Source organism: Eleginops maclovinus, chromosome 18 (genome assembly GCF_036324505.1).
Source record: "Eleginops maclovinus isolate JMC-PN-2008 ecotype Puerto Natales chromosome 18, JC_Emac_rtc_rv5, whole genome shotgun sequence".
Classification (NCBI taxonomy): domain Eukaryota; kingdom Metazoa; phylum Chordata; class Actinopteri; order Perciformes; family Eleginopidae; genus Eleginops; species Eleginops maclovinus.
In genome coordinates, this window is record NC_086366.1 from 4,213,907 (window position 1) to 4,229,689 (window position 15,783).

Genomic DNA, 15,783 nt, shown 5'->3' on the forward strand with positions numbered 1-15,783 from the left:
TAATCACTGATGTAAACCGTTGTGACGCAATCATAAGTATTTTAGTGCATAGATTAAACTATACATCTTATTCTCTATACCTAAAGCGACTCATTTTCCACATTATAACAGTCAATTTTAGTAGATTATACATTTTTTATGTATTATTAAGAGCTTATTTTCCCCTCAGGGATTAATGAAGTTATCTTAATCCAAATGCATTACAACCAGGAGAGTTGGAACACACTGTTCTATGATACTTGCCCTTAAAAGGCTTTATTCAAAGTGCTTTAATTAATATGATGAAGCATTATGAGTGCTTATAGCTATTCTCATAAATGTACTTTAAGCCAATTATAACCCAATTTAAATAATAATGCATTAAAGGCATTGGTGTCATAGAAGTTGTTACTCATGAATCCACATAACTCGTGCATCTCCTTGGTTGTCTTTGTGAAAAAGAGGACTCAGAGACAGACATCTCTCTAAATCCAGCAGTCGTGTGTGTATTTTCCGTCTGTCTAACTCCAGTTATCACTAACTCGGTGTGTGTGCTGCGGGTTAACAGTATCTGTGCCACAGAGATGCTTAATTTAAACCTTCCTCCTCTATTCTAATTAGTCTTCATAGCCTCAACGACCTGCATCCGCCTCTCGGGGGAAATCTGTGACCGCAAAAACTTCTGCCAGAGCAGCGTTTCTCAACGAGAGAGACCCGTACGTCGGGCGCTGGCAGCAGCATTTATAGAGAGTGGACGTATAGAGAATACAGGGGAAACATTAGGGAACAATGGACCGGCCACAAGAAACAGCAGATGGAGGCCGTTTCATTGTTCCCGGTGTACAGCTCCCTGCAGTCACTTTACTCTCAAACCTGAGGAGGCCTCGCTCCGACTGCAGCACCGGACTGTACGGCTAATCTGCAGAGAAACAGGGTCTCCAATGAGGAGAGGAATTCATAATCGATCACGTCTGTTTATTTTCATAAAGAGAGAGAAACAGGGGTGAGGAGAAAGCCAGAACTTCTTGATTAGTGCAATATTTTGTCAAAAGTGGCCCTATTGTGCATTTTGGGATTTTCACAATCCTGTAGTGTTTTCCATAGGTTTGTGTGCATGCTAATGGCCTGCAAAGGCAAAAATCCCTGTGTTCCCTCACGAGTGAATACCTCTCCCACACACTCCCCTCCCCCTTTGTCTGAAACGCCTCCATTGAACTCCTTTGATTATTCCTGGATATAATGACATCACTTCAGAACACTCCTGCTTCTATTGGCTAGCACTGCAGCACATTGTACGTGATAGGCTAAGGGGTGGGACATCTGAAAGTGGTTGACCAATCACAACAGTTGGCAAGCTAATTGGAGCAGACTTGGAGCTCTGGTTTCAGACAGAGGGTGAAAAGAGATGCTGCAGCAAATTATTTAGCTAGCTGTTTAGTAGTGTACTGAAGATTGTAATAAGTACAGATAGTAAAAGGAAGTAAAACATTTCTACTTTACAATCTGGACTGAATAAAACACCATATGCCTTAAACCCTACAATTACCAATGTATACCTGGGGGAAAAAGGAAGAATCTTTAGGAGCAACTGGAGGAAGGATCACTCGCACAATATGTTTCTAAATAGAATCAGATGGAAAGTCACTGTCAAAAGGAGAGCTCCATCTTTAGCTTTCGACCTGAAAATAGGAAATCCATACACGAGGATGTCTGAGCCAACGTCACGCTGTTTAACAAATGATCAATCAATAACCGAGGGGGAAATGCTGAACAACAGTCTCACACTCTGCATGAATAACAAAATCTAATCTTTTCATACTTCTGTTCACACGTCGGGTCAACGGTTCTGTGGCTGCTTAATGACACCACTGGATGAAAATCATATTGTTCATAGTTAGTTTACGACTCCAGGGAACAAAGTTAAGTCGACTTAAAGTCACCTTTACTCACAGGAACAGTGTTTGTTGGAGAAGCTCAGAGAGAAAGTCCGTATTGATGAACACATCAGAGGAAAATGCTTCAGAAGTCTGTTTCAATCACAGAAGAAGAGACATTTTTTTAACATGTGAGGATGGATTTAAAGCTTAAAGTATAACAGAGCATAAGAGCATTAACAATCCAAAATCAAAGAGTGCTTTATGAATTCTGAATAATAATTTTGTTCCTCCTGCATTTTCCCCGGTACCAGTCCAAGATATTTCCAGTCTTATTTCACTCAAATATTTAGGACTTCATTTGTACGGAAGTGTCCTCCTTCCTGTCTTTTCTCGCATCCTCAGTTAAATGTCAGGTGTCAGATCCGTACGAACGCCATCAATGAAATGAACTCCACAGAAGTCCTTTTTGTACTCTGACTCTTCGGCAGAGACGGTCCCACTGATGTTAACTTTACTTCCCTTACACTCACACGTACACACACTGACAGAAAGGAGGTGTGAGTGTCAGCACTGCCTCCAGTCATAAAGAGCGGGGCACGGGGGGGGGGGGAGAGCTAAATATAAAACTGTTAACTGCTTTTAATGTTGGCAGCTTTGAATGCCAGCAGCAGGAGAGAACACACTCCTCTGTCTCAGCCAGGTCTCGTGTAACAAAGTGTGTGTTTTGATGGATATGTAGACAAACAAATGGTACGTTTTGAGCTGGAGAGGTGGACGTTGTAACCCAGAGCAAAATGTTTGAACACACAGTAACGCAGGGGATTCAAACACAATTATATCACATTACATTTAGCTGTTGCTTTGGTGTAAATAGTGCAATAATCCAGACTAGCAAGAATCCTGCAGATGCATTAGCTTCAAACAGGCATGAGAATAGAGAATAGAGAATAGAAAAGGAGGCAGAGATAAAGGGAGATTTTCCTCCGACTCCTGCCTCTCTGCAGCGGAGTGATGAACGTCCTCCTCTCACGGTGAAATAAAGTCTTGCAGATCAATGGCTGCTTGAGAGAGAGATCTCTTCATTAGCTCAATTGAGTGTGCACCGCCATGCAGTCACAGGCACAGGGATTTACTACGGTGTTACTGTAAATCACACACACACACACACACACACACACACACACACACACACACACACACACACACACACACACACACACACACACACACACACACACACACACACACACACACACACACACTAATGTACATATAGTGCAGTGTTTCTCCCTCTGCGGTACAATGGCAGCTCTCGTGGGGAGGTGAACACAGAGGGGGAGAAGGGGTGGAGAATAAAGGGAGGAAGTTATTTTTAGATGTGGAGGATATAGGTGAGAGAAGCAGAGGTTCACACACTAATGAGAGGCTGTGAAAAACCCAACAAAGGGAAGTGAAAGCATCACTGAAACACAACTATCCTTCTTTCACACGTCCCTGTAAAAGGAACAATTATTGGTCTGATTAGCTGCTGTTTTTGTCTCTAACAATGAGGAGAACAAAGGAACAAAGAAGGACAAAAGGTGGTGTCTTCTTGCTGTCTTTGTGTCAGTACATTATCTTCACACACTCCACACAGCTGCTTCTACAAATAGGAGCAGTAGGGAGGCTTGAAGGCACAATGAAAGTCTTGATTGTGGTTTTGAAATTCAACATCGAGAGTTGGCTGAACGAGAGTCAGGGTTTTCCCCAGATTCAAGCTTTGTCTGCGTCGAGTGAATTACGTTCTTTTTATCGCTGTGAACATTAAAGCATCTCACAGGAGAGGCACAAAATACAACTATGAACCTGAAGATAAAGAAATATAAACATAAGAAATCATAAAAACATCCAATAAAAGATCAATTCTACCCTTTCCTCTCCCTCCTGCAGGCTACCAGGGAGCCACATGTGAGCAGAAGGTTGACCCCTGTGCCTCCGGCCCCTGCCACAATAACGGAACATGCTACGCTCAGGGCCCCGGACCCCTGGGGTTCGGCTGTAGCTGCACGGCGGGCTTCACCGGCCCGACATGCGCCCAGCTGGTGGACTTCTGCGCCCTGAACCCCTGCGCCCACGGGGTCTGCCGCAGCGTGGGCAACAGCTACAGGTGTCTGTGCGTCCCAGGTGAGCAAGAGTGCTTTTTGTTAGGCTTAAATTAAAATGTAGGTGCCAAATTCATCCAAAGTCACTTGGAGATGGGAGGTGGGACAGCTGTTTATCAACTTTATGAGGGCTTTTGGGCTTTTAGTTAAAAAGAGATCCTGAACTGAAGTATTTTGATCATGCTAGAGATGAGAACCTGTCATTTCCCCAAAGCCTCCTGCCACAGGTGATAAACCTCCACCTTCCTCTCAACACATACTATATCAAATCCTATAGAAAGAAGTCATGGGATCGCTGTGGTGCTGTGTGTGTGAAAAGGTATTGTTATTATTTAAATCTAATGTCCCTGCAGGTTTCTTCCTTACCTGGGTTTGTATCTTCATGGGTTCAATGCACAAATTAAAGTTCCTCTGGATAAAAGCATCAGCTAAATGTGATCTTATCTAAAGGGAAATGTCTCGCATCAAGCAGAAGAAGGACAAAGTAATACAGTCGTACTTTTGACTTTCCACTCACACTTTCCAACCAAACTTCAGAAGCGCTTGCCTTTGGGCTCTGGGACCCCTCGGGCCATTCATAAATCCATCCAGAGACACCTTGTTCTTAATTCATCACTGCTCTAAATCCAGCTCAGCAACCAGCTTATAAAGCCAAGTTAAAAGTAAAGAGAGGATGACTTTGTCTCAGCCTCAGAGGAGCAGCAACTCTCGACTGTCTGCATGATGAGTTATTTTTAGAAGAGGGACGATCGTTGCACTCGCCTCGATGCCTCTGTTATGAAATCAATTGAGTGGAATGATGACTTTTCATAATCCATTGTCTTGCAATTACCTCGCCGGGATGGGGAAATAGATTACTTTCCCACTGGCCCATGAACGTAATGTGACACTTTGCCCCTATTGCTTTCTGTTTATACTGACTGTCAGTTTAATATGAGCCAATCAGCATCTGGATCTCCATCTTGATGCCTCCATTCATCCTCCTTCATCAGCACCAAACCTAGCAACCTACTTCAAGACTAGACTGTAACCTTAGAGTACTTGGACTTGGAAGACCAGCGAAGGAATTAAGGATTTCCTGTTAGTGTTTACTTCCTGTCCGTCTGTCTTCTTCTTCATAAAGGGTTCCACTCTGTTTTCTGATGGATATAAACTAATGTTTGTTGTCTATAGCTGAGTTCAAATGGTCCAGACTTCTTTCTGCGGATTGATACGAGTGCACATACCGTAGTCCCTTGATCAGAGCATCCTCTTGGACAACCTCTAGAATGTCCAAATTGACCAATCAGAATCAAGTATTCAACAAAGCCATGTAATACGATGCAATAATAGAATACGTTGGATTTTGGCAATACTGCTAAAATAAAAAACCGCTGAAATGAAATGTTAGACACTAATCAAAAAATCTTAATTCAAGTTTTTTTTTAAGGTAGAGCTATCAGAACTTATAAATGCTGACACACAAATGCACATATTTGGCTTCACCTGTCAGGGTTGGGGAAACAGGACCCAAGTGCAGTAAATCAAGGGGAAGCAGGTAAGGGTCAAAAACAAAAAGCGAGCTTTATTCAAAAGCTGTCAACACGAATCAAGGGGAACACAGGACATGAAAAACACTTAGCTCCATACATGAAGGGCGACAGGAACAGGCAGGTAACACGGACAAGATCAGGGAAGAAATGACGACGACCGAACAACAGACAAAAGGGAAACAGGGACTAAATGCACATGGGGGGAGGAGAAACACAGGGGCAACAGGTGAGCACAATGACGCAATCAGGCACAGGAGGGAAACGCAGACAGGAAGTGAAGCTTAACGAGTGACACAAGAGGGGAAAAGATTTCAAAATAAAACACAACCCACAGACATGACAAACACGAAACAAGGATCATGACAGCACCTTCAACTCGTTATTATCAGCATTTAGCAGCAAAAGGTTCATACAGTATGATTTAAAGATTCAAAGGCTTTATTGGCATGCACAGTAGCTACAGTGTAGAAATAGCAATGAAAAACTTCAGTCCCATGCTCCTCCAACAATGCAACATAAAATATATAGGACGTGCAAATTAAATCCAATACAAATACTGAAAGAGAAAACAGAATAGATGCACCCTTTTTAAAATGTCATGATAAACATGCCTCTAAACGTAGGTGTTTGGAAAGGTCATAGGTACGTAGCAGTGATATTATTCCCTTATCTGCACATTATTTCCTTAAGGGGAAACGTATAAATAGAAAAAGACATTAGGCCAAGGACACATCCCTGGGGTACACCACTTTATTTATCACTAATTGGTTGGAAGTGTGGCTTTTTTGTAGCTCTTTTTCAACAGAAACAGTTTTCCTGAATATTGAATCTGTGAAAGTTATTGCTCAAGTCGATAATGCCCCCCATAAGTCACGTTTCTCATGTTTATTCAAAAGCCTTCACTGTCGCTGTGTGAGCAGTCAACCGCCTCCTTCCAATTATTCAGATATCTATTTTCTTCCTCGCATCCTCAGTCATTTCTGTACCTTTTTTGTTCCATCTAGTCCTTGTCCCTTTGTCGTTCCTCCTCTTTATCTTCCTGCCGTTCACTTCACCTCATGCCCCTTTATTTCTCCGTTGTCTGGTTGCCATGGTGAAGGTGTGTGTGTGTGTGTGTGTGTGTGTGTGTGTGTGTGTGTGTGTGTGTGTGTGTGTGTGTGTGTGTGTGTGTGTGTGTGTGTGTGTGTGTGTGTGTGTGTGTGTGTGTGTGTGTGTGTGTGTGTGTGTGTGTGTGTGTGTGTGTGTGTGTGTGTGTGTGTGTAGCTGGCTCCCAATCAATTGTCTGTGTCTGTGACTATGCTGATTGAGCAGATGCTGTCATCCAATCAAATGTCTGCTCTCAGACCACCCTGTCTAATGGGATTGGTGAGTTGGCGTTTCGTAATTAGCATTGCAGACAAAACAGACGCACACACACACACACACACACACACACACACACACACACACACACACACACACACACACACACACACACACACACAAAAACATAATTAAGAGAGATGGTCTTTTGTGTAAAGCTGTATGTTAGCATTATTTAAGATTCAAGAACAAGATGTTTGGTGTGTTGTTAAGTCATCAATGTTTAAAAATTGTCAATATCTATATCTATTTCCAAAGAATAAGTAATAATACAATTATAATTTGAGAAAAAACGTTAAGATCCTGAGTCAAGGGAGTGATTTCCCATAGTGCAGGATGTTGGAAATATATCATTTCTCTCTCCTTTAAAGTAGAGTAATTAAAAAGACATGTCGCTGTCAACGTCATCATCTTAAAGAGGACGTATTTTGCTTTTACGTGTTGATTGTATGCCTCTACTGTCACATGTGTACTTGTTTTAATGTTCAAAAAGTGCTACAGGAAAAGGAAAGGGCCTCTTTTAACACCATTCATAAGAATTAAATACATATTACCAACCTAACATACTCATTTTGGACCGAAATATACCTTTTTTCTACCTCATCAGAACGCCAGCTAGTGTCTTAGGTACGAGTGAGATATGAACGTTTGTATTTAAGTGAATTTCTGTACTGAATGCAGCACTGTGTGTGTGTGTGTGTGTGTGTGTGTGTGTGTGTGTGTGTGTGTGTTAATCTGCTTTGTGTGAGTGTGTATGTTGTGTAAATGCCTGCCTGCCGTCTGATAGAGAGCTGCCGGGGAGCTGATATGTAGACGGATCCGTCCTCCAGTCTCCTGTAATCCCGCTCACGTTAGAGGCTGCCAGGACACCAGCCAGCATACAGAGCGAGTCTTGGAAAGGCACTTGACATTTCACTGGCATTTCACAGACCCTAGAGGCTCTAACTGGGCTCCTCATTAATTCCTCTCTATCCCCAAACACACGTTAGCTAAAGCCCGGGGAGGGATTGTTTGAAACTTTGTCAGCACCGGTACCCAACTGAGAAATGTAGTCGGTTGGAGCGCAGCTAATGAAAACAGATTGCTACTCCAGTCGTGTAAAGTACAAACTGTACATGGTGGAGCATCTCAAGTGCAGCTGGGAGTGGGAAAGTATATCATTAGAATTTAATTACTTTTTTCATATTTTTCCACAAATTATGCTATGATTTTTTTTTTATCTTGGACTTTTTGTGACTTTTTAAGTATTTTTAACATTAAATTCTGTGGCATTTTAAAATATTTCTTTACGTATTATAATATACATCTCCTTATTTTTTTCCGACATACTATACTATGCATTTTATTAAATATTTATGACATTTTTATGAATTTATTTTATACTTTTCAACATTTTTCTCATATTTCTTGACATATTATACATTAAAACCACATTTTATAATAGCTACTTTGATTACAAGTTACATTTTTCTGTCTTACTTATACTTAATGGACTGATTACATTAATTTCCAGTAAAACCCCTCTAGATTTAACACACAGTGACTTTCATAAATACATTGACATCCTCTCTTTCCTCCAGTCCTTTCTGGTTTGTAACAGATTCGTCTAAATGACGAGCCCAAAAACTATACCACGTCAGAGATACAATCTGTACATCACACTTCATTTTTTGATTCTTCGCTCTTCAATGTCACTGGAGGATAATTGATTTCTGTGACTCATGCACTGACCATGCTCTCAGATGTTGCACAGCTGCCATCCCATGGAAAACACAGAGCACTGCATGCTACTTGACCTTCTGCCCAATGCCATTGAAGCTCAGAGGCAAAATACTGGACTGACAATATATTCCTACACTTAATACATGTTGGGTGATTTATGTCTGAAGTTTCCTTGTGTTTTTGGAAGATTTAAAGACATTTTGCTGCATTTTCTTGGGGTTCTTTAGTGAAGTACATCGAAAATGAATGAAGGAGCTTTTTGAGGAACCTGCTTCCTGCATTATTTATTCCTGGCATGAGTATTACACGTAAGCACACGTGCTCTCTCTTTTTTTGACAAGTCCTCACACATGCGCAGAGTAATAGAAAGTTTAGACTAATCTTAACCTCTGTATTACACCTTTAGTCCTCACTTCAGTCCGACCCATTACCACACATTTTCCCTTCGTTTTGGAACTTCGGGCCAATAGACACTATTCACATGAAAGCATATCCCCTTTTTATTTAACGGCAACTAACGGTTAATGTTTATGATGATTAAAGTCCAAAGTTGTGGTTGTTTTTACAGTCATGCAAGTCCTTTAGTGCTAAACAAAGTGCAGATTTAAGATTCAGTCAGTGTGTGTGAAGGACTTATATCAACTGCTTATCAAAGAGCTTCCATTTTCAGGTAAACCCTCTCGATAAAATAATGCAATGCAGCAAAAGTCCTATTGATTTGATATTTAATGACTCAATATATACTTCATTTCTGTTTCCCATTCAGGCTACCATGGCCTGTACTGTGAAGAGGAGTACAACGAGTGTCTGTCGGCCCCCTGCCAGAACTACGCCACCTGCAGGGATCTCATCAACGCCTACGAGTGTGTCTGCACAACACAGTTTGAAGGCACGTGTACATGAGGGGGTTTGGGGGTTATTATTATTGGATGCATGCACTCTGTATGCTGTAGACTGTTGCATGGTGTGGTTTTGATAGCGCCTGTTCTGTGTGTGCAGGCAGACACTGTGAGATCTACAAGGATCCGTGTCTGAAGATGCGCTGCCAGAACGGAGGGCGCTGTGAGAGTGCAGGACTCAACGTCTCCTGTTCCTGCCAACCTGGATACCTGGGTGAGCCCCGGTACCACCATCAGCAGAATACTAACTGCCTAGGAAGGAAATGGAGAAGAAGTGACTTAATTAATCAATTATCATATAAATAGTATGGCTGCGTGACATTCTGCATTTTCTAAGTCCATGGTTTAGTAAACAGCTTCATCAGGAGTGTGAAAACTGTCCGCCTCAGATTCTGCTTCTTCTACCTGTTATTGAACGCAACCTCTCCCGTCCCTTCAGGGGAGAAGTGTGAGGTGGACATCAACGAGTGTGAGAGCAGCCCTTGTCACCACGGAGGCACCTGCGTCGACCAATCAAACGGCTTCACCTGTCACTGTCCACCTGGGTGGGTGGGGCCCAGCTGTGAGATCCGTAAGTCAGCCTGCCAGAAAACCAACGCTCAGCTATTAATCTTCCATGAGAAATGCTACATGCCCCCTCTCTCTGTCAGGGATTAGGGGTTTTTTCCTCTCTCTTTCTTAATGTCTGTCTGAAGAGGATCTTGCACAAACTAAATTCCTTATTTTTCTTCATTTTTAAGCCTTTTTAAACAGGTCTTGAGTTAAATATGGTTTCATTTTTCTACATTTTCTGGTTCACAACATTTGAAAAACTGCTTTAAAACATTTTTATTTAGAGCTGCATTTATTTCCTTCTATATCAGTCACTCAGAAATCTAAATAAACCATTTATCATTTCAGAAAACATCATTAATCAAAAGAAATCCCAATTTATTAAGCAAATTATAAAGTTTATCCTAATAAAATAAAAAATGTACTCCAACAATCAAATTATTTATGCCTCACTGATAATTCACTCAACAGACATTACAACATTATGTATACTCAGATTCTGTTTAGTTGAAACTTATTAGTAAAATAATTAATTTAAAAAACACATCAAAAAGAATGTATGTTTTTATTATTATTATGATTATTGTTAATTTAATATTTCATTTTGAATTGTATTATTATTATCATTATTATTAATAATAATTTATTATTATTATTATCATTATTAATCATAATTTATTATTATTATTATTATTATTAATAATAATAAATTATTATTAATAATAATAATTTATTATTATTAATAATAATAATTTATTATTATTATTTAATTTATTACTTTAATTAGATTTTTAATTGTTATAATTGTTTGTATTATTATTATCATTATTATTAATAATAATTTATTATTGTTATTTAATTTATTACTTTAATTAGATTTTTCATTGTTATAATTGTTTGTATTATTATTATACTTTAGTCTCAAACTCCTTCTCTCTGTGTGTCAGACCTGCAGTGGAAGCCGGCCCACACTGAGGACACCCTGACCAACATGCCCCGCCACTCCCTGTACATCATCATCGGAGCGCTGTGCGTGGCCTTCGTCCTCATGCTCATCATCCTCATCGTGGGCATCTGCCGCATCAGCCGCATCGAGTACCAGGGCTCGTCGCGCCACGCCTACCAGGAGTTCTACAACTGCCGCAGCATCGACAGCGAGTTCAGCAACGCCATCGCCTCCATCCGCCACGCCAGGTCAGTCACGGGAATTGAATGAACTGATTGAGTTACAACAAAGTATGGAGTAGGTTAATGTCACTAAACAGGCTTTAGAATTTAGAATTTATGTATTTTCTTAAGAGAAACTCCAACAATTCCTCAAGAATGCAAATAATTTATTATCATTTATATCATACGCACAACAGACTGTTGCAGTCATGATGTTTTTTGTAGTCCGACCCGGAAGTTCGCCTCACAAAGGGCTCCCCCGAATATAAGCAACTGGATTTTCCCATTAAAAGAAACTAAGATCTGTGGCAAAAATATCTTTATGATACTTGTATGTTTTGTTCAGCAGGATAATCTCCACGTGCTAACACCACTGTGGGATGTTTGAAGCCTAAATGCAAACGCCAGAAGTAAAAAGCTAACGTTAAGGAGCTACATCCTGGTCACATGACTTCACGTCACCACCGCTAAGCTAAAGGCGGCTAATGTTTAATTGGATGTTATCTAGCCTAATTTAGTCACTTGTCATTTATACTGGGGCTGCTTGGGACATGTCCCCAACACTTTGCATCAGCATCATTTGTATGAAAGGTTCTGAAAAAAGCGTGCACAAAGAATTAAGCACATTTTAGGTTGATGTGTGATTGAGACCATTTACAAACTGGAGGACTGTTTCACACTTCTTGGGAGTATTTCTGGTAACCCAAGAGTGACACGTTTAACATTAGTAATACATGAATAGAGAATAGCTTTGTAGCAGAGTATCATAGTCACTGAACTAGTGGTCAAAACAAGTGTTGCTGCGGGGGGTGCTTAATGCAGGTGTGTTTTTGTATATCTGAAAAAAGTGTCCCGCCACTTTTTCTAACAAAGTAACGCCCATGTATTAAGTAGGCTGCAGCACATGAGTAATTGTACATAGCTACGTTCCATCAGTGTACTAACAAGCACTGTCATGCTTTCTTTTTTAGGTTTGGCAAGAAGGCCAGGCCCGCCATGTACGATGCGACTCCCATCGCCTACGAGGACTACAGTCCTGACGACAAGCCTCTGGTCACCCTCATCAAGACGAAGGATTTGTAAAAAACACATCCCAAGCTAAACACACACACATACACACACACACACACACACACACACACACACACACACACACACACACACACACACACACACACACACACACACACATATAAACAGAGCGTCAGTATACATCTCGAAGTATTTCTTAAGACAGAAACAACAGCAAAACAAAATTGAATGTATAGTTAGGAACAAAACATACTCTGTAGTTTAAAAAATCTGGAATTTGATACATCTATTTTCCTGTCAAAGTCCACGATAAGGCTTTATTGTAGCATACTTTGCATTATTAAGTTATCCACGACACTACCGGTAACCTCCGCTGTACAAGAGAGAGGACTTTAGTCTGCACCGGACTGCCTGTCTGCGACCCGCGAGCCCAACATTTCTACGTGTGAGCTCAGCAGACAGCGCTGATGCCGTGCTGCTGGTGTGGTAGAAATAGGTGCACTGCTCTCGGTGCGTACTCTGTATCTTTTTCTATATCTTAACAAAAAAAAATCTGCAGTAGGTTGCCTTACTTCGTGCATGGTTAGATTAGATGTTCTCCGTATTATTTCAAAACCCTTTGTACTTGGTTGTTGTTGTTTTTCCTCAAGATTGTACCAAATATTTTTTGGGGGGGAGCGGGTGATTTGTGGTTAGTAGAGGAAATACACACATGTATAAAAATACTAGTCACACAGTTTTTTTTTTAAATACATATCGTCTTTACATGCAAGTTTCTCATTGGTGTATGATTAGTAAAGAACGTTTACAGAAGTACTGTGACCCTACCATCCTGCTGTATGTGTTCCAGTGATATTTAGGATAATAGGTAGGTATATCCCTCTCAATACACAGAACAATAGTTGGTTTTACTCAGTGTCAGAATTCACCTCTAGTATTGACAGTGTTGAATAGCGCCTGGGTGATTATTTGCTGCTGTAGGGTAAAGAAAAGGGAGGAGGAAGAGGAGGAGGAGGGTGGATAAATGTGCTTCTGTGTCCTGCCATTGGAAAACTCTCTGTCCGTGCAGCTGTGTTGTTCCTCTCAAGGTCAAGCAATGTTTTACCAATAGGCTCAGCTCATTTGATTTCTCTCTCATTTTAAACACGTTGGCCACACGGTTACTTATTATCTATGTTGAATGATGTAAACAATAAAGATTCAAGTGAACAACAGAACGCGTCTCTGGTGTCTCATGTGATGTTGTTGTTGTTCTCTGCAGGGACGACAGCAGGTGGGAACATTTACCTGCATTCAAGGGAGGTTTTGGATAATAAATGTACTTTTTACTGGACTAAAAAAAAAAGTTTGGGGATGCTTGTAATCAATTTACTTCCCACTTCTAATTAACTACAATCAAGATGTTTCTTTTCACCTTCTGTCTGAAACCAGAGCCCAGTCAACCAATTAGAGATGTCCCACCCCTCAGCCTATCACGTACTATGTGTTGGAGCACTAGCCATGATTTTAGCCTTTGCAGACCATTTACATGCACCAAAGCCTTTATAAAACCCTACAGGAAAGGGAATTTGAATGCATGGATCCTGTTTTACTTTTTAAATATGCAAACAAAAACCAGAAGAAAAAATAAATAAAGGGTGTGTGTGTGTGTGTGTGTGTGTGTGTGTGTGTGTGTGTGTGTGTGTGTGTGTGTGTGTGTGTGTGTGTGTGTGTGTGTGTGTGTGTGTGTGTGTGTGTGTGTGTGTGTGTGTGTGTGTGTGTGTGTGTGTGTGTGTGTGTGTGTGTGTGTGTGTCTCTGCAACGTCCCAAGGTCATACCCACCAGACTGAATCGTGGGAAAGCCCTTTTATGGAGTGTTGGTAATAAGAACGCACTCTGTGACCTGAGGCTTTATCCAGATGTTCCTCATGTAAACATCTCTAAATACAGACTGAGACTGCAGCGTCACGTCGCTCAACACACCTACATAAAACACACACACACACACACACACACACACACACACACACACACACACACACACCAGATGTTATTGATGCTTTGGAGGCCTTGTGCTTGACCTTTGCCCCCTGTTTTCCCTGGAGGGTCAGAGTATTCACAAACTGGTCTGACACGGGTCCCTAAACACAACAGCTATGACAGAGAGTCCACGTGTCCTTCAAGGCCTTCCCTGAGACCGTCTCTCCTGGCTGTGGTTTCTTCAAAAAGGATATGACTTTTCATATTTCAGGATTTACGGCCAAAGCATTCTGGCATCAGGAGAATAAATTCATTCAACATTTCCCACAAATAATGGATGCCGCTCTAGCGGATTCCCAGACGGCACTTTGAGAATAACAAGGTCACAGTAACCAAGCTTATTTGAAAACAGGCAGAGGGGGACTGCTTGTTTTTCGGTACAACTTGTTATTGAGAAGCTTAGACAGATCAAAATGTGTCGGCACGACTACAGAGACCGTGAAACTTGGGAATAATGAGAATGGAGGAATTAAACAAACCACTTTTTTAAAAACCACTATCCACTGAAATAATGCCACGCCATTTATGTTAAGTTTTTATACGATCATTAGTTTAACTGCATTCCTGCGCTGGCTGGCTGCTTCAGTCTGGATGACTCATCTTCCGAGGCTTTGAAGTGTTTTTTCTATAATGGAGCTCAATATCAAAATGCTAGCGGAAAAAATCATTCATTTTTCATGTTGATTTAACATTAAACGAAAATGAATACTTTTGTATGTTTTATATTAGCTGCTCGATTGTTTTAGCAGCTAATTTCCTACCACAGTGTCACCAGAGGAGAGGGTCATTTTCTTTTCAAGAGGTAAGTATCGCAGAATAATTTAGGGTGGAGACCATTTAAGGAACTCGGTTTGTTTTAAAGAGGCCCTATTAAGCTTTTGGGGGTTTTCCCTTTCGTGTTGTGAGTTTTTTTGTGCATGTAAATGGTCTGCAGAGGAACAAAAGCCCACAGATGCTAAAGAAAATAAGAGGAACAGTATTTTAAATGTAAACCAATTGTAAATGAACAACTGAACATAAGCGTCTGTTGCAAATGTAGTTTTTATATTTAAAAGCAACAACAATAATAATAATACAAATAATAATAATCACAACAATCATAATATTAACCGTAATCAAATTAAATAATTAAATAATAATTAAAAAATATAAATAATATTAGGATAATAATACTAATAATAAAACCAACAACAACAACAATAATAATAATAATAATAATAACAACAATAATAATAATAATAATATTTAATATATTTATAATATATGGACCTTCTCCAATTCTCCATGTCTTAGCAATTTTTTACATCAAATTCTTTCTGTTAAGTGTACACTATTTTCGAGCTTCACGTAGCTTTAATTTATTATATCTCCATTATGTCTCATGGATCTACTCTTTTTTTTATAATTGTTTGTAAATGAATTGAACTGTACATTTGCAAAACACTAATTTTCCCATATAAAGCAGCTCAAAATCCAGTGTGCACAAGCAGAAGACGCTCAA

At 40.3% G+C, this 15,783-nt stretch overlaps 1 protein-coding gene across 1 annotated transcript in view; it reads left to right on the plus strand.

The window, feature by feature from the left end:
* Window positions 1-13,008, plus strand: part of dner (delta/notch-like EGF repeat containing) — a 55,593-nt gene extending 42,585 nt beyond the window's left edge. The window contains exons 8-13 of the mRNA XM_063907383.1: window positions 3,786-4,019; window positions 9,380-9,506; window positions 9,617-9,726; window positions 9,952-10,083; window positions 11,012-11,258; window positions 12,203-13,008. Coding sequence (XP_063763453.1) covers window positions 3,786-4,019; window positions 9,380-9,506; window positions 9,617-9,726; window positions 9,952-10,083; window positions 11,012-11,258; window positions 12,203-12,314 — 962 coding nt within the window. The 3' untranslated portion in view covers window positions 12,315-13,008. The remainder of the gene's footprint in view (window positions 1-3,785; window positions 4,020-9,379; window positions 9,507-9,616; window positions 9,727-9,951; window positions 10,084-11,011; window positions 11,259-12,202) is intronic.
* The last annotated feature ends 2,775 nt before the right edge of the window (window positions 13,009-15,783 follow it).